A 27,053-nucleotide genomic window follows, 5' to 3' on the forward strand; every position below is an offset into this window, starting at 1 on the left:
AGCAAGCGTTTTTATGATTTCGATCAACACGTGGTAGCCATCTTGAATTTGAACAGCCGGTCACTTCTTGCATAATTTATAAACATGGATCCAAAAAACGTTAAAGACTTCGCAGAAAGGTTAAAAAAGACGGGCCGAGGCGCGGGAATTGGTGGTGGAGCTCTTGCAGTAGCAGCCGGTGTCGCATACGCACTGTCAAAGTCGTTTTACACAGGTTTGTGTTTTCACGGTTAGAAATGTAAACTATTAAGGTCACGGGTACAGTAACGAACGATTTGCAGGTAACTACTTAAGATTGCAATTGTTAATTTTTTTTGCTTCTTGGTAGTCCTTTATTGTTTGCAGATCCAAAATGCCTATTATTTTTTAAGCAACTATTTGCTAAGCTAGTTAACCTTTCTCAATTTATTTAATTTCAATTTTGTATAAATTGCATCAGCTCTGGACAGTGTTGTTTAGACTTCTACATTTTCTTATACATGTAACTTCACTTGCCAGATTCATTAAAAATAAGAGTGAAAGAAACTTAACAACTTTCAATTGTTTTCAAGAAATAGTTATGAAAAAAAAGGAAAGAAAACATTGATTGGTTTTTGCTTAAACACCGCCCTTCTTCTTATTCCTATTTATTGCAGGGCTCCTCTGTAGAATCGAAGCAATTTGACTATTCAATGAGCCTGGGGGCTTGGTTGAACCAGTATTTGTTGTCTTTGGGTGAGATCTGAAGAACACTCCAACAGTGGGGATTGAACTCCTGATCTCTTGATCTCAAGACTAACACCATATATCCTCTACAACATTGCGATATCTATAGTTCGGCATTAATTAACTTTTTCCCAATATCATAATTTGTGTTCCTGTTTGCTTTAAAAAGTTGGTGTTCCCTTGGCTTCATAAAATGTGTCTCCTGTTTATTAATTACCCAGTGTTTTGTTTTTCTCAATTTTGGGATTTAGAAAATTATTGTTTTTTGCTAACAAATACTTGGGAATAAAAGTGTGTTATATATGTTATTTACTGGATGGAGCAGGATGGGAGGTGAACTCAATGTTTAGATTCATTTAAACAATATGTTTTTAAGTATTCAATTTGGAAATGTGTAGACCCATTTGGGAATAAGTTTTTACATTTTTCTATTGGGACTGGGTTCCTCTACTGGCCCCGAATTTGAACCAAATAAAACATTTTCACATGTCAAACAATTTCAGATTATTTTTAGCGAGGCTGTTTTCGGAGAAAACCCGTGCTATTGTCATAGCCAGCTCGTCCGCCGTCCGCCGTTCTGCGTCGTGCTAAAACCTTAACATTGGCTCTAAAATCAAAGTGCTTCCACCTACAACTTTGAAACTTCATATGTAAATGCACCTTGATGAGTTCTACACGCCACACCCATTTTTGGGTCACTAGGTCAAAGTCAAGGTTACTGTGACCTTTAATATCAATCTTTAACATAGGCTCTAAAATCAAAGTGCTTCCACCTACAACTTTGAAACTTCATATGTAGTTGCAACGTGATGAGTTCTACATGCCACACCCATTTTTGGGTCACTAGGTCAAAGGTCAAGGTCACTGTGACCTATAATATAAAACTTGAACAAAAACCTTAACATTGCCTCTAAAATCAAAGTGCTTCCACCTACAACTTTGAAACTTCACATTTAGATGCACCTTGAGAAGTTCTACACGCCACACCCATTTTGGGTCACTAGGTCAAAGGTCAAGGTCACTGTGACCTCTAAAAAAAATTCTGACAAGCTTTCGCAGCCGAGCCTGGCACCCGTTATGCGGTGCTCTTTTTTTTTTTTTTAAATATGGGTTTCATATTATATTAGTTTCTACTCTACTACAACTAGATGCTTTATTTAACTATCATGATTTCAGTGGATGGTGGTCACAGAGCCATTATCTTCAGTCGGCTTGGAGGAGTTCAAAAAGAAATTTACAGAGAAGGATTACACTTTAGGTAGGAGTTTTCTATTGAATGTTGCAATGGTGTAAATCAACTTGCATCAATCTATGAATGACATTCATTCCGTCTTCAACATGAATTATATCATAACAAAGTAAAATATCATTGAACAAAGTGTTTTCTATGATATAGTTTTTATTTGACTCTTAATTAAATACATTTAATACTTGCCTGCTTATGTGGCGAAAGTAAAACTATTTGAACACTCAAAAAGTCATATTTTTAGCTCATCTATTTTTTGAAAAAAAAATTTGAGCTATTGTCATCACCTTGGCGTCGGCGTCTGGTTAAGTTTTGCGTTTAGGTCCACTTTTCTCAGAAAGTATCAATGCTATTGCATTCAAACTTGGTACACTTACTTACTATCATGAGGGGACTGAGCAGGCAAAGTTAGATAACTCTGGCGTGCATTTTGACTGAATTATGTGCCCTTTTTATACTTAGAAAATTGAAAATTTTGGTTAAGTTTTGCGTTTAGGTCCACTTTTTTCAGAAAGTATCAATGCTATTGCATTCAAACTTGGTACACTTACTAACTATCATGAGTGGACTGGGCAGGCAAAGTTAGATAACTCTGGCGTGCATTTTTACAGAATTATGTGCCCTTTTTATACTTAAAAATTGAAAATTTTGGTTAAGTTTTATGTTTAGGTCCATTTTATTCCTTAAGTATCAAAGCTATTGCTTTCATACTTGCAACACTTACTAACTATCATAAGGGGACTGTGCAGGCAAAGTAATGTAACTCTGACTGGCATTTTGACAGAATTATGTGCCCTTTTTATACTTAGAAAATTGAAAATTTGGTTATGTTTTGTGTTTAGGTCCACTTTATTCCTACAGTATCAAAGCTATTGCTTTCATACTTGCAACACTTATTAACTATCGTAAGGGGACTGTGCAGGCAAAGTTATGTAACTCTGACTGGCATTTGGACGGAATAATGGGCCCTTTATACTTAGAAAATTGAAAGTTTGGTTAAGTTTTGTGTTTTGGTCCACTTTACCCCTAAAGTATCATAGATATTGCTTTCATACTTGGAACACTCGCAAACTATCATAAGGGTACAGTAAAAGGACAAGTTGCATAACTCTGGATGTCATTTTTACAGACTTATGGACCTTTTTTGACTTGGTAACTTTGAATATATGGTTAAATTTTGTGTTTCGATCCACTTTACTTCTTAAGTATCAAGGCTATTGCTTACAAACTTCAAATACTTTCATGCTATCATGAGGTTACTGTACCTGGCAAGTTGAATTTTACCTTGACCTTTGAATGACCTTGACTCTCAAGGTCAAATTATTAAATTTTGCTAAAATTGCCATAACTTCTTTATTTATGATTAGATTTGATTGATACTTTGACAAAACTACTCTTACCTGACATACCACCCCCCCCCCCTTCCCCCGAATCCCCTCCCCCCTATTTTTTTTTTTTTTTTTTTTTTTTTAAGATCATCTCACAAATGACCACCACACAGGCGACAAAAACTCCACTCGTCCGCTCGTATTGACGAGTGAAATCTTGAAAGGACGAGTGAATTACCCTAAAGCTCTCGTCCTACAGGACGAGTGGAAAAAAACTGATGTTAAAATATGTATTTTCTGACCAGTAAGACTCTTTTTCATTAAATAAAATCATTTCTTAAAGCATATCTATTCCGAAAGTAGAACGCGAATGAACCGGAAATCGTAATTGTAATTCATACAGCAGGTGCGCGTTGTTATGCGAGACTGTGTCCCGAGTAAATATTGGCTTTTTGGTGTAAACTTTGCGCGTCCATGTTGACAGGGAACCATCTTACTTCATTCACTGTAAGTATTGATTTTTTTAAAGAATTATTTTACTGCAAAGTACGGTTTTAAACCAGTCTGAATTTCATCTGAAAAATGTCTGACATACGAGCGTTCTTTAAAGGGGGCAGGAGCGATGTTCAACCATCCGAAATGGAAAGCACGCAAGCATTAGAAAAAGGAAAAAAACAAATTTGTCTTCATTTATTTATTTTGTGTTTCTCATAAATAAAGTAAGTTAACATTTCTTCTGTGATCAGCTGGCATGAATACTAACTAAGAAAGCAGCATTTTAGCAGTGATATAGGAAACATTGTTAGTCATATCAGTCCTTTGCAATCTTTCTTTCACACATATTTGAAGGACAAGTGCATGTGTTTGCAGGACGAGTGAAAATTTTAATGCACTTGTCCTGCAGGACGAGTGCCATTTATAAATATTTTTGTCCCCTGACCACACCCTCACACTATACCCCCCCCCACCCCACCCCCTCCCCAAATTTTTTTTAAACGATTAAAAAACAAAACTATTTATTTTGATTATTTTATGTTTGAAATACTGTCCAACCATCGCACCCAAGAATCCCCCCACCCCCCCTCCCCCCACCCGAATCCCCCCCCCCCAATTTTTTTTTTTTTTTTTTTTTTTAAGATCATCTCACAAATTACCACCACACCCTCACACTTCCCCCCCCCCCCCCCACCTCACCCCCCCCCATTTTTTTTTTTTGAAACGGTTAAAAAACACAAATATTTATTTTTATTATTTTATGTTTGAAATACCGTCCAACCATCGCACCCAAGAATCCCCACCCACCCCCCACCCCCCCACCCCCACCCCCCGATTTTTTTTCCTTTTTTTGGCATTTTTGGAAGATAATGTAATAAATGTCCACACCCCCACACAATGCACCCCTCTTCACTCCACCCCTCCCTCCTTTGTGATTGAAAATGAGAGTCCCTTCACCTTTAAAAAGAAAATAGATGAGCGGTCTGCACCCGCAAGGCGGTGCTCTTGTTACATACTGGTCTCGGTATGTAAATTGTTTGTTGATGAGTGAAGCCAGTTTTCTTTTGGTAGTGGACTATATAATTTTAGCCATGCTCTGTGAAAAAGGGGTTTTAATGTATGTGTGTAAAGTGTCGTCCCAGATAAGCCTGCAATCTGCACAGGCTAATCAGAGATGACACTTTTTGCCTAAACTTAATTTTTGCTAAAAAGATACTTTCTTTAAACAAAAAATACAATAAATGCGGAAAGTGTTGTCCCTGATTATCCGGTGCAAACTGCATACTGGTCATGTACGTAATTCCGGCCTGTACGTAAAAAATCGGCCACCTGTGTAAAATCATTTTCATGATCTTAACGCACATATTTTGTTTTTATTTAGAAAAATCAACATGAAAACCATCCCCACTCTCAATATTTAGCAAATGTAAGAACCATATCACTGTAAACTTTTGTGTTAAAATGTCACAAATATAGCAGGAAAAATTTGGCTCATGGGGAAAGTGATGTCATTATTAGTTGCAACAATTATAATCATATAAGAAACAAATATATTTGATAAAATTATTTTTATTTTATCTAATAAACTTTAATTAAAGTTTTACCAATTAATTGTACAAAAACTTATATTCAAAACATACAAATCAGAACCTAAATATAAATTGTTAATATATGAATTACCTCCCTTTATAAGAATATTACTAGATTACATGTTTTTAACCAGGTTTTCCGAAGGAAAAAACTGGTTATTAGATTGGCGAATGCGGGCGGGCTGGCTGGCTGGCTGGCGGGCTGGCGGAACAAGCTTGTCCGGGCCATAACTATGTCGTTCATTGTCAGATTTTAAAATCATTTGGCACATTTGTTCACCATCATTGGACGGTGTGTCGCGCGAAATAATTACGTCGATATCTCCAAGGTCAAGGTCACACTTTGAGTTCAAAGGTCAAAAATGGCCATAAATGAGCTTGTTCTGGCCATAACTATGTCATTCATTGTGAGATTTTAAAATCATTTGGCACATTTGTTCACCATCATGGGACGGTGTGTCGCACGAAAGAATCACGTCAATATCTCCAATGTCAAGGTCGCCACGACTAAAAATAGATTATTTTTTTTAAACAAACTTACAAAGGGGGTTAATTTTGTTTGTTCATTTCAAAAGTTCAGTTTGAGTTTTCTCCCTTTATCAGATTTTTTTTTCACAATGAAAACCTGGTTTTGTGACAATTTTGTCCCTTGTAATATTATATACATGTATAAGCGTTTACTAATAATCAACACTGAAGTCAACTTTTCAAACAAAATGTGTTTACTTTTTTAGCTATGTTTGAAAAAATTTATCAAACACATTAAAAACAAATAATTTTTAATGAATTAGCAGTTTCCCATTGTTTATATTTATTTAAATAGGTAGGGGGAGTAACTGGTATAATAATTTCGCAATTATTTTAAATTTCAAGTCAAAAATTTTAATAGTATAAACATTGATTAATACTCTGAAATTGAGGACATTTGTCAAAAGATATTGCTTTGTAATTTTATTTGCAGATCAAACTGAAAAGTGGCTGATTTTTTAGGTACATTTAACCTACGAAAATGGATAGTTTACATGTCATCATTTTCTGTTCATTAAGTAACATTCACTGATCTAATTCTATTTAAATTTTCATGCTAGGTGAGTTTTGAACCCAGGATTATATATGTGAAGTTTAGTTTCAACCAGTTGCCTAACACTAAAGATTTTTCTTAAATAGTCCCAAAAGTGGCCGGAATTACGTACATGACCAGTAGGCAAATCTGGGGCGACACTTTAGGCACATGCATTAAAATCCCTTTTCACAGAGCATGATCCAGTGTATTGTGAAACTTTGTGAATAATGCTTGCTCATAGAAGGTCAATTCCTTAGCCTTCCTAGGAGAATGCCTTTGGGCCTTTTAACATCTTCCAGTCTTTTCATCTAAACATGTACCTGAATGTATTGGTTCTATTTTATTTATATATTGCAAATGTGTGTGTTAAAGCAAATGTATGATCGTGTGAAGAAATATTAAAAATGTTCCAGCTATATTTTTGTTTTCTTTATGAAGTTTCTGAAAACTTCACATTCCGAATTGGAAAAAGCAAAAAAAATCCCAATTGCTGTCCAAAGAAAATCCCAATTAAAGGTTTTTAGCTCGGCGTTTTCGGAGAAAACCCAAGGTATTGTCATAGCCAGCTCGTCCGCCGTAGGCGTCAGGGGTGGCGAAATCAAATGTCCGAGTTTCCCGAGCCGTACATTTGCTTGTCTGGGCAACTGATTTTTTTCAATTAAGTTGTCCGTGGACAACCAGTCGGGTCAAGGAATACAAAAAAATACATTGTATTAAAGCTGTAATTAAGTTTAACAAATCTGGATGTTGACACGCGATTACATTGTCAGTGCTATTTGCGGAGCAATTAAGCTAAAATACGGGCACCCTCCTGCGCAGTGATCTCCCTTATTTTATAAGAGACCGGAAGCATGCCGCATTTTCAACATTCGGCCAGACAGTGCAAAGGCTGATTTGCTCGTTCATTCCGTATCTCAATATTGAATGTTCGTCTTAAATTTTAAAATGCATTAATACCAAATGTTCGCTGAATTCTAGCATCATTTTTTTCTCATGATTTACTTCATACAAATTCGAGCATAGCCGGATAGTTACGTTGCATATGGCAATGGCTGTCATTAAAATTCAGAAATGTTTGTTCGATTACACATTTACTTATGCTCATTTGAGAATAAAACTAAAATATTACTGTTGTGTGTAATAAATGACACAAGTCTTTGTTAAAACGCTTAAAGTGATGAAAAAATGTTTTGACAATACACAAATGCACAATTTCAACGATGATGACACTGTTGCCATCATCAGTTTTCTAAGCAACTGGCCACGATTTTATCGTCGAGGTGTACACCGTAGGGTCTGTTAGAATGGAACACGTGTAGGTATAACAATAAATGCGTTTATAATTTATATAAACATTAACGGACAACAGTGTTATTTTTAGTTTTGGGGGAAGGGGGTCGGGTCCCCTGAGAGGGGGAAAATTCGCGCGTAAAAGGGGAAAAGGGGGAAATTTCTATGCTTAGCTAGTTACAGTACAAAATCAAGTTTTAACACTATAATTCACCATACAGAGGGAGAAAAACATAATTCAAACTCCTTTATTCATAAACATGTTATGTTCATGTTCAAAGTTCAACATTTCTGGGCTTTTCAGCGAATTTATCAATTATTCTGGTGACCTCCTCTTCACCAAGTCTCTCTGTGTGCAGACAAAGTCTGATCAGGGACTCCAGTGTATAAGCTTCCCCAAGCCTGTTTCTCTGTGGCGTGCAAAGCAGGTTGAGCAAACAAAACAGTTTTTCAACACTCTTGACCGGAGGTTTCTGGCGTTTCACTGCCGGCATTTGAAGAAGACTGACTCTTAAGTTGTACTTGTTTGAAAAGAATACCAAAGTTAAAACAGATTTGTCAATTATTTTACGATAGCTTTTGTTGTTGTGCAACATGATGGATTTCGTATGGTTTGCGGTAGATGTCGTAAAGCAAAAGTCGTGATAGTGAACAACGTACGGTTTGCGGTAAAGGCTAAAATTAAGTAAACATGCGGATGCAGTTCAGGAAAAATGTAGTAAATTCGTAACAAAAGACGTATTTAAATGAGGTATTGATTAAAATTGAATAACACTTCCGAGAGGGGAATTTTAAAAATATTTGGGGGAAAAATATATACTCTAAAGATGGGGGAATGGGGCCGAATAACGCCGAATATTTCATCCAAAAAAAACACTGGACAAGTGTAGTTCAGCAACAGACAAGTTAATTTTTTAGATTTCGCCACCCCTGGGCGTCGTGCTAAAACCTTAACATTGGCTCTAAAATCAAAGTGCTTCCACCTACAACTTTGAAATTTCATTTGTAGATGCACCTTGATGAGTTCTACACGCCACACCCATTTTTGGGTCACTAGGTCAAAAGTCAAGGTCACTGTGACCTCTAATATAAAACTTTAACATAGGCTCTAAAATCAAAGTGCTTCCACCTACAACTTTGAAACTTCATATGTAGATGCAACTTGATGAGTTCTACATGCCACACCCATTTTGGGGTCACTAGGTCAAAGGTCAAGGTCATTGTGAACTCTAAAAAAAAACAACTTACAAGCACCCATAGCCGAGCGTGGCACGGGTTATGTGGTGCTCTTGTTAGAAAACAAAATAAACGAATTGTTAGGTTAATTAAATGCAATATTTAGTTAATTTTCTATGCAACTCTATGCCTTGAACTTTAGTTTATATAATATTGACAAGTTGACAACACTTAGTTATCGATTTTAAAGTATTTGTTAGTTATCGACTTTAAAGTATTTGTTAGCTACAAATTAAATACCAGGGTTTTTTCAGCACTGTCTGCGCATCTGGAAAACGGATGTGTCTTATCACTAATGATTATTAAATTATTAATGTTCCAACTCGTCCAGCTGATGTGTATCATATCAACAAGCACTGCTGTGGTTGAGCAAGGATTCAGCACCATGAACCTGCTGTACTCCGCATTACACAGCACATTCACACAAACCAAGCTTATACTTGTCTGATGCTTACCTGCATTGAAAGTCTAGACCTGAATGACAAAACATTGGAGGAGCTGTGTGATGCTTTCAAAAACAGAAAGCAGAGAAAAATTATGCTGTAACTTGTGTGACTAACCAGTGTTTGTTTTGGTCAAAAATATCTGCTATAAGTTTTTGACTGTACAGTTTTTATCTCAGAGTGTAACTGTAACCGAAAAACAAAATTGCAGTACTTGAATAAATGTTGAACATGCCCAATATTGCATGTGTTTATATAAAGAAGACAAAATAACAAATAAAACCAAATTTATTTGTTAAACCACTTGCTTATTTAAGCATGATAAATCCACAATGTTTTCCCAAAATGAGCCGTTTCATCGAAGCCAAAATTCCTAAAATGGACTATTTTGTCGATAAAAAATTCCCAATTTGGTCAGACTCCTTTTCCCAAAATAGGCAGAAAAACCCCTGAATACACCAATTTCCAAATCAGAAGACTACCATGCAAATGTTCCCAATTTAAGTGTGTTTTTTTTACACTTATTTTCCCCAAATGGGCTGGTACCAATACCGACTACCGTTTACCAATTGGGAAAAAGAATTGCTGTGTTCATGAATACAAAACTACTTTAAATGTTCAGATTAAGAACCTGAACATCAATAATGTTTGAGTGTATGCAATTTCAAAGAATTTTTGTACGGTCAAATGTTAATCTATGTTTAAAATTAATACACAGTTGGGACATTCCCATTAATTGTTCAGATTTGTAAAAGAACACGAAAGACACAATTTTTGGTTCCAGAATGAACATTAGTCAGAGTGAACATGTTATTGGCATAACCTGTTGGTTTTGAATTTAATTGTTGTATTAAAACATGTTATATATGATAACATTATTAATTAAGATCGTCATTCCTTGCTCATATTCATGTGTTGGCTTAAGAATACGAAAATAAAAAGTTGCAATTAAATTCATATCTATGGCTTTAATATATTAATCGGAGCTTTATACATTTGTATATTTCAGAGTTCCTTGGTTCCAGTGGCCAATTATTTATGATATACGATCAAAACCCAGAAAGATCACATCTATATCAGGCAGTAAAGGTAATATACATGTACAGCCCTGCAGTAAGAATGCAAATGAGTTGACAAAAGCTCTTTATATTTAGCTCACATCCTAATGGTGAGCTTTTGTGATCACCTTTTGTTCGTTGTTTGTTGTCAACGTTGACCTTGTTAACTCTCTAGAGGCCACATTTAATATCCAATATTCATGAAACTTGGTCACAACATGTGTCCAAATGATATCTTGAACAAATTCAAAAATAGTTCTGATTGATTGAAAAACATTCTTTGACACAAATACAACTGCAAAACATAGTATTGTTTAATTCATTACATGTAACTATTTTGCAATTCAGTTAATGGATATAAAACAAATAACTTTTTGAGTCTTAAGGTAAGGTAAAATAAATTATTTTGTTATAAATGTTCTTTTATATGTTAGTTGTTCATACCTATTACAGTAAAATGCAACATTGTGGAAATATTTACAAAATTGTTTCGGGTCACTTAGTGAGTTATCTCGACAAGTATGTGAGAAGTTTGTAGCCATGGTGTTTTTAACCAGGTTTTCTGAAGGAAAAAAATGGTTATAAGATTGGCGAATGTCGACTGGCGGGCGGGTGGAACAAGCTTGTCCGGGCCATAACTACGTCATTCATTGTGAGATTTAAAAATCATTAAGCACATTGTTCATCATCATTGGACGGTGTGTCATGCGAAAGAATTACATCGATATTTCCTAGCTCAAGGTCACACTTTGAGTTCAAAGGTCAAACATGGCCATAAATCATTGTGAGATTTTAAAATTACTCAGTACTTTTGTTCACAATCATTAGACGGTATGTCATGCAAAAGAATTACGTCAATATCTCCAAGGTCAAGGTCGCCAAGACTAAAAAAAGATTGAATTCGACACAAAGGGGTAACTAGCAACAATCAGTAACAATGCACATTTTGAATTGTCTCCCTTTATCAGACTTTTTTTTTCAAATTGAAAACCTGGTTTTGTGTCAATTTTGTCCCTTGTTAAGCCTTGTTCTGGGAAAACTGGGCGTAATGCTTGTGCTGAAAGTGTTGTCCCAGTTTAGCCTGTACAGTCAGCACAAGCCAATCAGGGACAACACTGCTTTTATGGACAAACATAATTTGAAGTTGGTTCCTTCTTCATGAAAATCCAGTTAGGCCAGAGTTTTTTGATAAAATGATTTTCGGATTTTTTTCCAAAAAGTGTCCAGTAGGAGGACGGAAAAAAAAAGATGGTGACCAAAAATGCACTATGCTAAAAATGTTATGGTATGAAGTTCTTTGTATATTTCATGACCAAAATAATAAATGTCAATGAAATTTATTATGTTCTAAACATTCTCATACAAATATTTAGCAATATACACATTTATTAACAGACCTGCATTTCATACGAATATAATTATAGTTGCATAATTTTCTTTTATCCGAAACAGTTTCTGTTACAAATGAAAATGCACAAACACGCAAATATGTCTTTTGCAAGCAATTCAGTTTAAGACAAAATGATCATCTCAATTTAAAAAAACTCTGGCAAGGTCAATCTTCAAATTAAAAAAACTTAATCTGTCATCCAATGCCCCATGTCACTGCCTAGGCACTTTAATATTCCTCTATTAAAACAACATCTTTTATATGTAATTCAAAAATGAAACACGCCAAGTGTTGCTTGAGTATTAAAAGAAAATACAAACCAAAATCTATTAGTTACAAAATTAACAAGATTAAGCTTGTGATGGTTATTTAAAATTGTAAAACACAAAACTGTACAAGTTTCCCACTACAATCTTATAGCAAAGAGGAATTATGTAGAGATAGAATAACACATTTTTTTATAATATATGCAGTATGAAACTAAATTAAAATAAATACTATCAACTTATAAAAATACGCAGAAAACATGACACACAGCATAGCATGGAATTATTATTATCATCATCTTACAATGTTATTACCAAACAATGGTTAACATAGTCATGATCATGACACAAGTACAAATCAATTATAATAGGCCAATGGGGAAATTTTGCACACATATGCAAAGAAACAATATATTGAAAACGCATCATAGAGTACACAGTATATGTCTCTGTAACGAGCTCTTAATCTGCAGTAAATATTTGCATTATAACTGAACAAGAATATCTGGATTTATTAAATCCAGCGGTTGGAGACATATGCCCCCCCAAACGTGACCTCGACCCTTGACCTAGTGACCTGCAAAATCTTTTAGGGGTCATCTGTCAGTCATAATCAATGTACCCATGAAGTTTCATGAACCTAGGCCTAAGCGTTCTTGAGTTATCATCCGGAAACCATTTGGTGGATGGACCGACAGACGAAACGACCGAATGACATGTGCAAAACAATATACTCCCTCTTCTTCGAAGGGGGGCATAATACTACGATCCTGTGGGGTTTGGTACTTTAAAATAGCATGTATGCATTTTAAGTCGCTCTCGACCAAAACATTCACTGGCATAGTTGGGTCACACTTAACCTTATCTGTGTCGATCATTGACTTAGACGCTTCAAGTGAAGCGATTTCGTCGTGTTCGTTAACAACATGTTTGCGCACAACATCGCCAATTGTTTGGTCACTAGTGGCTTTGATAAATTGTTTTGTTGTTTTAGCATCCTGGTAAATAATAAGTCCAAACCCAGGGATTTCAATAGATTTTAAAAACCATGAGTCAATGACCCCTAGACTGAAATTTTGAGGAGTCAAATTGAAAAATGCTGGGATCAATTTCGAAGCGCGTTCATTGAATTTTTGTCTGTATTATTTATGTTTCTTAGATAAAAATATGCTCTAAGAGTAACCAATATCTTAAAAAGTTATACCGGTACTGCTTTATTAAATAACAATACCATGATACATAACACAACATTTTTTAATGGTACACAAAGATAATGACAAAATATAAATAATTTGTGCAAACAATATCCACATTAAGTTTTTCATTTCACAACTTTTATTATTTCTATCACTATACTATGTTTATTTGTAAAAACAATAAATGCTCATAAAAATCTACTTCATCATAACACATTTAAGTAATTTAAGATACGTACCGGTTGCACCTTTTCATCACATATTTATCGTCATTATATTATCATCATCCCTATGATAGCTTTTGTAACAAAACACAATCTAAATGCATGGAACATCTAGTATATCTATTACTGTTTATCCGAATACTATACATGTCCGTAATATGTACACTTAAGAATGCCTTACCTGTAGTAGTTTAAATTCAATAATCCAAATTTTCGTTGTTGTTTTCTGGTTTAACAAACCTTATCAAATGTTTATTAAATCCAGTTAATGCTTTCTCCACTATTGAATCACCATTACTTGAAATTTGGATCTCCAGCTTTGAATTGAACGCGGATTAAAATTTAATTTACAATACGTCCGCCATTTACAATGTCCAAAGTCATGATGTAGAAATTTAATTCTACTCGGATAGTTCGGATAATTTATATATAATCGAGGTAATGTGTTTTCTCAATGTTAACGTGTAGTATTATGACTTGTTAGTATAAAAAAAATGAACTGGTTTTCCAGTTTATATAAGATATATGGGTGTTACTCGTAATTATCGATGGATTAACAAACTGACAAAACTCGCTGGACTGAAGAGTGGATCTACGTAATTAATAGACCTTTGATCAATTTAGTTTTTTCTTTAGTGTTGCCGACTTTCTTTAACCGTGCTGTCTGCTAAGTCTGCAAAAAACTCTGCAATTATCGGATGGTCAATCAATTATCATGTAATCATTGCTGCTAATTACCCAGTTAGTGCGCACGCACTATTTAGACGGTGACATGTGTATTGGAAGAGATGAGATAAGATAAACAACGCCCGGGGTATTCCCTGGATTTTACACAGAGTTTCAAATACTGAAACATTAATTTCAATTAGGAGCACAATGGGATTTATATCCATGGAACTCGATATTATGTTAACTGACTGATGCGCGGGTGTAATTTTCGATGCGTCAAGATGACGCACAGCAGAAAAAAGGGTTGCGTCAAAAACGAGTCATTTTTAATTTGCTCGCGTCAAAACGCAGGATTCTGCGTCTATTGAAATCCCTGCAAACCAGTATAAAGTCATCGTGGTCTCGCCACCATTTTGCATGTTTTCGGAGTAAAAATGATCGATGTTACAAAAGCGCTTATGATACATTTAAATGCGATATAGGTAAACGCTTTAAATAAATTACTTCTCTAAATCCCGACACGCGTTTTGTGTCTAAAACCCGGCTTTTGGCACCAGAAAAAAAATCCGAGATTAAAATTATATAATTATTTATTTTTTTTGTTTCGTCAAAAATAGGAGTCGGCGGGTCTAAAATCATTTTATTAAAAAACTCTGGCCTAAGGGCAGAAAGTGTGGTCCCTGATTAGCCTTTGCAGTCCCCACAAGCTTATCAGGGACAACACTTAACCTACATGCATTTTGTCCAGTTTTCCCTGTTCAAAGCTCATTTTAATGACAATGTCTTGTTCTTGCAATATTGTGTATTTTGAGATGTTTGTATTGTGTTGTGTTCAGACTTGCAGATGGTAAACCTGTCCCTCCGTGTGTTGGCGCGGCCTGATGAACGCCTCCTGCCTGAGATGTACCAGGAGCTGGGTCTGGACTATGATGAGAGAGTGCTGCCTTCCATCTGTAACGAGGTACAGTGGCTGGCAACCACGTGAGGCACTCTCTGGGAAAATGGGGTTTAATGCATGTGTGTAAAGTGTCGACACAGATTAGCCCGTGCGTACCACCCAAGCTAATAAAAAAACGTCCCTGATTAGCATGTACAGACGACACTTCATGTACCTAAAATTTGCTTTGTTTTGCCAGGGAGCAGCTCATATTTATTTTGTACAGGAAAATGTGTGATACAACTTGGATTTGTATACAAATAAAAATACATAAAAATACCCCCATTACAATTGGTAATGGGGGCTATATAGGAGTTACTTTGTCTGTCGGTCTGTCTTGAAAGCTTGTCCGGGCCATAACTGTGTTGTTAATTGTGAGATTTTAAAATCATTTGGCACATTTGTTCACCATCATTGGACGGTGTGTGGAAAGAATAACATCGATATCTCAGTATTGGACTAATAGGATGGCACATTTAGCCTTCTTGTAACCCAAAGTGTTTTTGTTTCAGCTGGTGATTTTAACTTGATAATTTTATCTTTTGCATGTTTTACTTGTGGTTTGAAAATTCATGTTTCCATCAGTACAAGTATTATTTCTGTGTTTTGAAATTTTGCAAAAATTAGTAGCTGATTATCCTATAATAGATTATATACTTTTATATAAATAAGTTTAAGAATAGTAGTATTGTTATTTAATGCCTATGCACAGGTGACTCCTATCGGCATTTCCATAACTCTCTTTGAGGTATTGAATAGTCAACTTGTGAAGTTTAAACCCTTGACTCAGTGTGCAATTATAGTATATACACTGTCAGTTGCATCAGGCGGTTTATGAAAGTTTTGAGTTAGCTGATGAAATAAAGAGAGAAATCTAAATTCAAATTAAATATTTCTTATAACTTGAAACAAATATAAGCCTGTTGTTAAAGCACTGTTTGATCAAATTAGCAAGATGATCACCAGGTCTCAAGGGATTCCCTTAATTCATGTGTCTGTTAATGTTTCTATGATGTATTAGAGAACATAACCAAGTGATGTTTGTGACCTTCAGGTGTTGAAAAGCGTCGTGGCCAAGTTCAACGCCTCTCAGCTCATCACGATGCGTCAGCAGGTGAGCCTCATGATCCGTAACGACCTGGTTGAGCGGGCGCGAGACTTCCACATTGTGCTGGATGATGTCTCCATTACCGACCTCACCTTCAGTAAAGAGTATTCCACTGCTGTAGAGTCAAAACAGGTAAGTACTGGGCTTGAATTAGGTGCAAATTTGAAGCATGGTTTGAAACTCAGTAAGATTAGTTGGAATAGTTTCCAAATGGGTTATTGTCTTCTTTTTTCTTTTTTTATATTATGAGCCAAAGATGCATATTGACCTAGCTCTTTAGGCAAATGAAGGGAATTACTAAAATTCAATTTTTTTGGTGGCGATTTTGTTAAGGTTATTATAAGATACACATGTTTGAAAAAAGTTAATATAGCTAAAATTGTAAAAAAAAAAATTGTCATTTTGTGAGCAGAAAACTTTTGGGTTTCTTAGAGAACACTGTTTCTCGCTCCTTTTGCTACCACAAGATACAATGACACTCTTAAAATCCAACTCTTAACATGTTTCTTTCTCTACTTCCTTGTTGTCCACAGGTAGCCCAACAAGACGCTCAGCGAGCCACGTTCTATGTAGACAAGGCAAAGCAGGAGAAGCAACAGAACATTGTCAAGGCCCAAGGAGAGGCACAGGCTGCCAAACTCATATCTTTTCAAAGGGATATTTTAGGGCTAATCATTTGCTGGCTCAAGCTTTGTACTGTCTAAAAATTTGCCTTTCAATTTAAGGTCATATTTTGCACATTTTAATTACTGCATTTAAACACAAATTGGCTTAATTTTAAGGCATTTTTGTGTGAATCTCGGCTATGTTCATCAAACCAAGTTAAGCATTTGTAGCAAAGCATTTATGTGAAAACTGTTACCTAAACTGTTAAAATTTTAACCTTTAATAATACTTATTATTTTCATTTTGCCACCTTTCCCTAGTGTTTTGCGGTGCAGAACTTACAATCTGTTCTTAATTTAAGACTACAGTTCATAGGTGAGAATCCTACCGGTAAAGGAGCCTATTTACTGTTCAAAACCAAGGGCTTTCCCTGGCTCAACATTTTCTTTAGCTCATTGGCATTAATTTTTGGTTATTGTATGGGGTTTTATGGAAAAAAGGGTGTAGCCTTGATAGAGATTTCTAAAGACAAGGGGAGTAATGATAAGCCATTGGCTTACATGTACTTGGTAAATGGCAGTGTGGGCCTTGAACAATGTTTTATAGGGCGCCTTTTGTGGGGAAGGGATCCATTGAGAATGCAACTTCATTCTACTTTTAATTAAATGTAAGCCTTCAGAAGTTAACGCCTTGAAGCAAACTATGAAGACTTATCTTTCCTTGGAATATAATTAGGAACCAACCTTGATTTTTTTCTTTTTTTAGCTCCACTGGCCATAGGCCAGCGGGGCTTATGTCATGGTCCTGTGTCCGTCGTGCGTGCGTCAGTGTGTGCGTGCCTTAACTTTTTCTTTAAACATCTTCTCCTAAACTACTGGTCCAATTCTTATGAAAATTCTCAGGAATGTTCCTGGGGTGAACCTCTTTCAAATTTGTTCAAATTATGCCCCTGAGGTCAATTTGACCCCGCCCTGGGGTCACAAAATTGAAAATTTGCTTATATAAGGCCTATTTTGTGAAAAGTTTTAAATCTTTTCGTCCATAACCATTGGGCCTAGGGCTACCAAATTCGGTACATAGTGACATCTTAGAGTCCTCTACCAAGTTTCTTCAAATTATGCCCCTGGGGTCAAATTTGACCCTGCCCTGGGGGTCACACAATTGAACATGTGCTTAAATAAAGCCTATTTTGTGCAAACTCTAAAAATCCTTCTGTCCATATCCGTATGGCATAGGGCTACCAAATTTGGTATGTAGTGACATCTAATAGTCCTCTACCAAGTTTTTTTCAAATGTGTGGCTGTGGACAACAACAACATCTTGTAAACATGAGATAAAACCCTGTCATTTAGTGCCATATAAGATCAGATGGTGACTGCTTACAAAGGAATTGAAGTAAGAACATGTGTTATGCATGTTTTTCTTATAAACTGAAAACAGTCGGGTTTTATTTAAATATGTTGAAAGTGACCATATATCGGGATAAAAATATTTCGGGTGACATGTTAATTTCATGTCTTTTTTGTAGTGTTTAAACTAATTTAAAAATATCTTATTGATTTTAAAAACACAACTTCCATGAACATAATTATTTCAAGAAAAGTCAATGTATGATAAGTACTGCAGGGTAAACTCAAACTTTGTATCCAAGAGAAGGTGTTAAATTAATGAAGTGCAATGTTCTTAACTATCGTATAGGCTGCTTTTTAATTAATGATTTATTGTTCCATTTGTGAATCGTGACTCATAAATTGTGGATATGATTTTCAATTGCTCAACGATCCATATATATTTCTGAACATTTTATAATTTTCTTAATATAAGTTATGAATTGATCTTAGAAGTCAAATGTATTACTTAATTAGATACATCTATAAATATAAAGAAATAATCTTTAGATTATCATAATATTCTCAGGCCTTTTGGTCTAAGGGATGTGTGGGTTGTTAATTATATTTTGAGATGCTTCTTTACAAAGAAAGATGCTACTATTGTAGTTGTTATAAATGTGTGAAAGGCTCTTAGAAGGAACCAGAGATTATTAACCCTTTACCAAACACTAACAGGATTTTACGGGTTTGTAGCTGAGCAATTTCTCCTTCTATCACAATTATTTCTACCCTACCTGATCATTTCCTTCATATTCCATTACAATTTAATTGTCATCTGCAACCTCTTTCAAATTGGGAAAGTCCAAAATGGGTCATTTGGTAAAGGGTTAAGGCATTTTGATTCCTATGGGTCTTGTGAATCTGTTTCAAATCAAATGCGTAGATATGATCTTCAGCATCTAAAAATATGTGAAATAGAAAGAACAACAATATCTTTTAGAGAGATAAATGCCTATATTGTAAGCAAAGGACCTGTGTGACAATTCCCGGGCTTTTTAGTCTGTTTAGTTAACACGGTAGTAACATTTTCCATATATGAAAATGCTCACCCTTCCAACTTTAAGCGCCCAGTGTGACAAGGGATAGAAGAGAAAGTCACATGCTTGTGTACATTTCAACCCATGCGTATTGCACGGTTTTTTTTTCGCATAAAAAAACAGTGGAGCAATACAGGGCCATCACGGCCCTCTTGTTTAATTAGTGTTCCTTGACAAGTTCTTACATAGGCAGAGCCATGGGTCTCAATCCTGGATACCTGAAGCTGAGAAAAATCAGAGCTGCACAAAATATTGCACGAACCGTAAGTACTCCTATTAATTGTGGTTAGTCGGATAGAAGCAAATTTATTTCACAAACAGTTTCTGGGCATCAGGCTAGGTGTCGCAAATTTGAAATACACATGTTTTACATCAAAATGTATTATGGCATTCTTTTAAGGCTCATTTGTTTCAAATAAATGTATGCCATATTCTTGGTTTACTGGTATATGTATTGAACACGTGTTGCAATTCTAGTTTTTATACGCCCGTTCAAAACGGGATGTATTATAAGATCACACTTGGCAGGCAGTGTCCACAGCAGTGTCCGCTAATTATCCATAGGCGGAGGGATATTGTTTTGGCGTTGTCCGTCCGTCTGTCCGGCACTTTTGTGTCCGTAGCTATATCTTGGAAGTGCTTTGGGGGATGTCAATGAAACTTAGTATGAGTATATATATATGGATAAGAGGATTATGCACTCCTAATGGCATTGTACACCATCTGTTAATAACAGAGTTATGGCCCTTTGTATCTTGGAAAAAAAAAAATGTGTCCAGAGCCATATCTTGGAAGTGCTTTGGCGGATTTCATTGAAACTTAGTATGAGTATATATATATGGATAAGAGGATGATGCAAGCCAAATGGCATTGTACACCATTGGATAATAAAGGAGTTATGGCCCTTTGTATCTTGAAAAAATGCTTTTTTCAGTGTCAAATATAACACTTTTGTGTCCAGAAGCATATTGGCGGGGGATATCAATTCAACGAATTTGCTTGTTCAAATAGTTTTCATCCGATCTTCACCAAATTGTTCAGAAGTTGTATCTAGACAATATCTAGATCAAGTTCATATATGGGTCATGCTGGGTCAAAAACTAGGTCACGGGGTCACTAAGTGCATTTCAAGGATTTAGCATGGTGTCCGCTCTCTAATTGAAGTAGTTTTCATCCGATCTTCACCAAATTTGGTCAGAGGTTGTGTCTTAATGATATCTAGGTCAAGTTGAAATATGGGTCATGCTGGGTCAAAAACTAGGTCACGAGGTCACTTAGTGCATTTCAAGCATTGAGCATGGTGTCTGCTCTCTAATTGAAGTAGTTTTCAGAAAGGTGCGAAAGGGACCTAAATTTAATGAGAATGTTAAGAGGCACAGGTTTCGGATCAGATAAAAATAGCCTCTTAACACTCTACAAGTCCCTTATACGTCCAAAGCTAGATTATGGAGCCCAAATCTATGCGTGTGCTAAGCCAAACGCCCTAAAAATGGTTGATGCCATTCAACATAAGGCCCTAAGGATAGCTCTGAGAGCCCTAAACTGTACACCGGGTGCACTGCTAGAGGAGGAGGCCGGTGTGTTACCTCTTGACATGCGTAGAAAACAACAGTCCCTCAATTTCTGGGCCAGGGTTAAGTCTCGGCATGGTTCAAACCCCGTAAACAAACTTGTCGGGACTGGCACCTTCGTCAAGGGGAAAATACTTAAGCGTAAGCATGTCGCCCTACCTTTTGGTGCGAGTATTAGGACCCTGGTTGAGGATGCCGGTCTCGACAAGGTACATGTAGCAGACCTGAGGCCCTCCAAGGCCCCCCACTGGACGCTTGGACCCATTGATGTTGACCTATCACTCTCTAATAAAATAACGAAAACTGACTTGCCACAACTCATCAAGTCAGAAGCTCTCTCTCTTATAGATAATATGTATGCTGAGCATCTAAAAATCTACACTGACGGCTCCAAATGCCCTAACTCTGGTTTGGTAGCCAACTCTTTTGTAATCCCTTCAAAAAACATTAGTAAAACGCACAGGCTCAGCAACAATCTCTCTATTTTTACAGCAGAACTTTTGGCAATTAAATTCTCTCTGTGCTGGATATTGGTCAATAAACCTACTAAAACTGCTATTTTATCAGACTCAATGTCATCTCTTGAGTCCATAAAAAACAGAAATAGCAGATCTAGGCCTGATATTTTAGCTAGCATTTTGGAACTTCATCAACAGTGCCTAGATAAATCTTTAAAGGTCACATTAGTATGGTGTCCAGCACATGTCAACATCAGTGGGAATGAACAGGCCGACAGGGGGGCCAAAGAGGGCCTCTTGAGGGGGGCCGTAGATGTTGGGGAACCCCTGGCACCTTCTGAGATCTACTCCCTGACAAAGAAATTTGTTTTGGGCGAGTGGAATCTCCGGACCGACAATTTGTCTTCCCGTCGACATACTTTTACTAGACCTGCGAAAACCCTCAGGCCGCCTGACAGATACTCGGCAAGCATTGTGCTTGACAGAGCCATCACGCGCCTGAGGATGGGAACCACCCTATTACCCGGTGGCGCAGGAAAGTATGTCCTCGGTATAGACCCTGCATGTCCTAGGTGCCAGGAACCTCTCACTGCGCCCCACATGCTGCTACACTGTCCTAACCATAAGGCGCAGAGGGACCACCTTGAAGCTGCATTGCACTCCCATGGACTAGTTTTTAACCTTACCAACGTGCTAGACCCCAAGGGAGCAGCTAGGGGCCCGGTCTTCTCTGCCCTCGCCAAATACTTACTAGATTGTCAAATAACTGACAAAATCTAGGTCATTGGGGGAGGGAGAGCAGCCAACACCCACCTAATTATACAGTCTTGTGACTGTTTTCTTTTAAAAATGTGTAATCTCTGCACAAACCTGATGTAATCAAATAATTGTGTTGGATTTGTGTCGCTTTTACACAACCTTTATTTTAGTTTTTAATGGGTTTATTGTTCTACCCCGCCCTTTCTAAATCAGGCCAATGGCATTGACCTGGTCTTCTTTATTTTAATACATTTTTTATGAGAGCATGACGTTAGTCCACCATTTACATTTTTCAGTTTTTTAATATAATCATATTTTATGGCATTTCTTATTACAAGAAAGGACGAGGCTGTCCAGTAACCTGGGATTGTTGGCTGCATTGCACCCCCTCCCTACCTCTTTGACACCCCACCCTTTCCCCTTCAAACTCGAAGAACCATGTCGGACTGGAGTGCACGGTGCAGGGCCTTATACCATTATAAACACCTATTTAGCCCTATCTAGGACAAAGTATTGTCGACCTTGCTGAAAGTACTAATCTTGTACCTTGGAGCACATTAAGGATTATTATAACTGCTATCTTGTGTAGCAATTTCCTTATTTTTGTGAAAACTGCTATTTTATGTAGCAAATTGCCTTAATTTTATTATTATTGCATTAACTCATGTTAAAATTGCTACTTTTATAGCAAATATCCTATTTTTTTATATTAAATTGCTATTTTATATAGCAAATTGCCTCGGTTTTACTGTCTAATTGTCATTTGGATACCATATAAGGTACTTTAGTATTATTTCCTACAATGTTATCATCAGTATACTAATAATATTGGATAGATTAGAGCTTTTTGGGTTTATCTTAACGTATCTAGGTAATATTTGGTCTTTTTACCATTTTACATTTCACCATTATCAATTTTCCTTCAATAGTATACAAACTAATTTTCATTTACCGTGCACTCCCTCTGGTTCAGGGGAAACAACCATTGTAGACTTCATCATCACAATTATCTCCCTTAGTACAACTGAGTGACACCACCCCTGCTGGCTCTTCTTTTCCCCCACCCACATCGGCCTACACTTCCATAAAATCTCTCCTTCTTTCAACCCTCCAGGGTGGCAACATGTATTTTAAATATATATATGCATATAGTCCTGTACATATTGTAAATAATGTACATCTTGTACAAATTTAGCTGTCTTTGTCTTATTTTTAACTGTAAAGTACATTGTCTTACCCTTAATTTTTATGTGGCCCTATGAAGGTGACCGTTTGGAGACACGTAAGTTATTGCCCTTAACATATAAGGGTTTATTACTAAACCCACTTTTAAATATTGTTTTAATGCCACTCTGGGGGGATCTCTCTTTTCCATAGCCCAATCCTCCTTAAGTTCCATACAGACAGGGTCTTATGTTGGAGCATTACGGCTATATTCCCTGTCTGCAAGTGTTCAACATTGAGCCACATACATAAACTTGTACTCATTAATTTTTTAACAACTCAATACTCAATTGCAATATTAATATATAATTGAGAGTTACACACTCTATGTGATATCATATATTGTCTTTTTTTTTCCTTTCCTTCTCATATAATTGCATTTGCACATGCAACTTCACTCTACAATTGAGAGCTGTTAAATCAGGCTCTGGCATCCCTATTAATAAATGTTCTTAGATATAAACATATCTCTCTTATGATTAGATCTTGTTGCTTGGCATTTAGTTTAAACTTTAAACATACACATAAAAATGGTACTTGACTATGCATGTAAACATATTGTGGCAATGTTCAACCACTTTGTGATCTGGAAAACCCTCAAATATTATTATATTGTTACACAAACATAATACACATCTGTGTATTCCTTTTTCTATAATTAATATATTAAATAGTCCTATTTGGATTCAAATTTTTAAACCACAGATCACAAAGTCTAAAGACTCCAACAAACCCATTGCAGTATATACTGAACAGTGGGTCTGGTAATGATGCTGCCACATACAACAGTATGTGTGTTTTCACCATCTTTACTTATAAAAATTGGGCTATTCTTTCTCTCTCTCCTCCTTAAAAAACAATACAAAGAATAACATACAATAACAACATCATATGAATGGTATAAATTAATAATAAGTACAGTAATGTAACAAAAACATAGTAATCTTTTTTGTATTAACTCATTCTTGTTCTTTCATTTATATTTTTGCATATCAACCATCATTGTTTACTTTTTCTTAAAAGTACAAAGTCAGCCGTGGGAAAATCTATTTTAAAACGGATTGACCTACTGGCAATCCTTAATAAGAAATTTCGGCCAATCAGCGCCATCGTTATATAAGCGCATCAACCAATTAAAACGCCGCTTTTTAACCGCGTTAGGCCTATTCACTGTATAGCACTGCGTCTTTTTAACGCTTCATATAAAGGTTATATATTTTTAAACCAATAGATTTTTATTAAGGCACCGCACCAACACTGCAAAGTTTTATATTTATACCAATGGTACAGCCCAGTAAAATCGGGCTGTCCATTTTATGGCCGTTTTCGGCTTTTTATGCAGAGTTCTATGTTAAGCAGTGTGCTCGGGCAATGGTTTTTAACCGAAGTCCCGAGGGTAAATAACCCCAAAAAAGTAGTTTTCATCCGATCTTCACCAAATTTGGTCAGAAGTTTTGTCTAGATGATATCTAGGTCAAGTTCAAATATGGGTCATGCCTGGTAAAAAAATAGGTCACATGGTCACTTAGTGCGTTTAACACAATCACCATTGTGTCTTTTACCCTAGTTGCTTATTTTTCAAAAATATATCATTTTGCCACTCAAAAGGTAAAGTTATCAAGTTGTCCAAAACCTTCAAACAGGCATATCTTGTCAGTGTTTTTTTTCATTTAAATCTGGTCCGGTAACCGGACCCATTCCCAATGGAAAAAGTATGGTCCGGTAACCGGACCCATTCCCAATGGAAAAAGTATATATTTTTCCCAAATAGGAGCTAAAAAATCCCAATTCCCCCCCCCCCCCCCCCCCCCCCCCCCCCCCCCCCAAAAAAAAAAAATTATATTGCAACGTGCAATATTTTGTTCATCTCCCATCCATATAAGATCAACCTTAGTAAATATTATACTGGGCACACTTGTATCCTCAATTTTGAAGCATTTGTTAACAAAACAACAACAAGACTAATTTCCCAATTTTAGTCAAAACGCCACGAATTTTCCCAATTTATATGGATCCGGCACCATTCCCAAAATGGTGGAAAAAAAAACACTGCTTGTGACAGTTTGGCACTCTTGTTTCATATTGTTATCATTATTATTTTTAGACAAATTTGAATATGTGAACCTAATTAAATACTGTGTCCAACGTGCATCCAACAATGAATGGACACATGATTTATTACTTTTTTTCAACACTTTTGTGTCACAATTACATGTTGATTCCATTTTTAGATTGCACAATCCAATAACCGTGTGTACTTGAATGCCGAGACGTTGATGTTGAACATACAAGATGAAGAGTTTGACAGATCCAGCGAGAGACTCTCTAGTGCAGACAGGAAACGATAGTGGGTACGAGAAAACAGGAAGTAATTGTTACATGATTGTTATCCTAGTCCTGCTTTGCAAAGGAAATTAATCTTATTTTAGTAGATTCATAAAACCAGGTGATACTCAAACACAAAATGTCCAGTCTACTGTATAAAAAATATATTATTTCTCATTTTCATTAAATCTTAAGATAAAGTTTCACTTTTGTATCTGTATTGAATTATAGCAGAATGTAACATTGTTGATCTTGTTCACTTTCAGTGCCCTGAGATATTGCTTGAATTTGCAATATATGAAGGAACAAAAGTCACACATTTCAGACTGAATAATAAAAAAACAGTGTTAATTATTTTTTGATGATTTTTCTTTAAATTCTTAATTTTTTAAGTCCCTGATTAGTGTAAGTGGAGGGGGCTTTACATAACTTGATGAAATTTGGTGTGTTAGACTCGTTATGTAGCTAGAGGACCATTTTGGGAATTTGCATGTTTCTAAAGGAAATATGGATGAACATATGGACAAAAATTAACGACTCACTTTTGTCTGTCTGTTCATCCATATTTCTCCCAAAAAATCTAGATCCTGTTATAACTCATTAACTACTTTATGAGCTAGATTGATAAAACTCAATGTGTGGGTGGGGGGGGGGGGGGAGAATGTGCACATTCTTTCAATTCTTTAGTAAGACAAAAATTATGTTTGCTTTGGTTACATAAATACGTGAGAACCAAAAGTTTAAACCTTCAACAACTCAAAAAGTATGTAAGCAAGATCTTTATTGGACTATATGCATTCCGTACTGCTAACTGCTTTGAACCATTTGCCCCAAAAATGTGATAGTGGGTTCAATCATACTGCTGTTATATAACTGAAAACTGAAAGATTGAAACCAATTAATCAAACAAAAAATGTATAAATCAAACATTGTTTTTGTTTTGCAGTGTCTCAATTACCAATGATGTAGGAAGAACTGACCAGTGACCCATCGCCAAGTGACCGTGTCTAGAATTGACAGACATTGTTGTGATGTATCTGACCAGTGAAACGGTCTTGGGTGAAAATATTCATGTTATTGAAATTAATTAAATAGCTAAGCTATGTTTTTTATAATAAGTTGAACTTTTTATACTTCATTTCCATTAAAGTAACTAAAGTAAAGCTATGGGAAAAAAATGATCGAAGGCCTGAACCACTTGATTAAAGAATTAAGAAGTCGTCTGGTTAACAAGTAATAACATTTTAGATGTGTTTTTAGTTTAAACATAATTAATTTAAATGTGACAAGGTTGTTACATGGATTGATGCTTGAAAATTTACATTTTATAAATGCAAGTATATTTTCTATTCTTGCAATACAGATTTCAAACACTAAAATATGTGTACTTGTTATAGATACAGTGAGATATATGATTGTAATAAAAGTTATGTAACATA

At 35.9% G+C, this 27,053-nt stretch overlaps 1 protein-coding gene across 2 annotated transcripts; it reads left to right on the forward strand.

The window, feature by feature from the left end:
- Positions 1 to 27,053, forward strand: LOC127881197 (prohibitin-2-like). 2 transcript variants are annotated; one of them, XM_052428907.1, is made up of 9 exons: positions 1 to 214; positions 1,882 to 1,963; positions 10,405 to 10,484; positions 15,035 to 15,159; positions 16,190 to 16,375; positions 16,777 to 16,883; positions 19,462 to 19,540; positions 25,521 to 25,657; positions 26,561 to 27,053. In XM_052428907.1, exons 1-8 carry the CDS (start codon positions 85 to 87, stop codon positions 25,635 to 25,637), a joined length of 906 nt encoding a protein of 301 aa, XP_052284867.1. In that variant the 5' UTR covers positions 1 to 84; the 3' UTR covers positions 25,638 to 25,657; positions 26,561 to 27,053. The 2 variants fall into 2 exon arrangements, with proteins under 2 accessions (XP_052284867.1, XP_052284866.1); XM_052428906.1 differs by having other exon boundaries at positions 25,521 to 25,640.

Source organism: Dreissena polymorpha, chromosome 5, assembly GCF_020536995.1.
Source record: "Dreissena polymorpha isolate Duluth1 chromosome 5, UMN_Dpol_1.0, whole genome shotgun sequence".
Taxonomy (NCBI): Eukaryota; Metazoa; Mollusca; class Bivalvia; order Myida; family Dreissenidae; genus Dreissena; species Dreissena polymorpha.

Excerpts from the sequence above, each read along its gene's own strand:
- LOC127881197 (XM_052428907.1), top strand. The coding sequence starts at position 85 with ATGGATCCAAAAAACGTTAAAGACTTCGCAGAAAGGTTAAAAAAGACG. Across the intron at positions 10,485-15,034 it reads ATCTATATCAGGCAGTAAAG|ACTTGCAGATGGTAAACCTG; the intron begins GTAATATACATG and ends TGTTGTGTTCAG. Across the intron at positions 19,541-25,520 it reads CACAAAATATTGCACGAACC|ATTGCACAATCCAATAACCG; the intron begins GTAAGTACTCCT and ends TTCCATTTTTAG.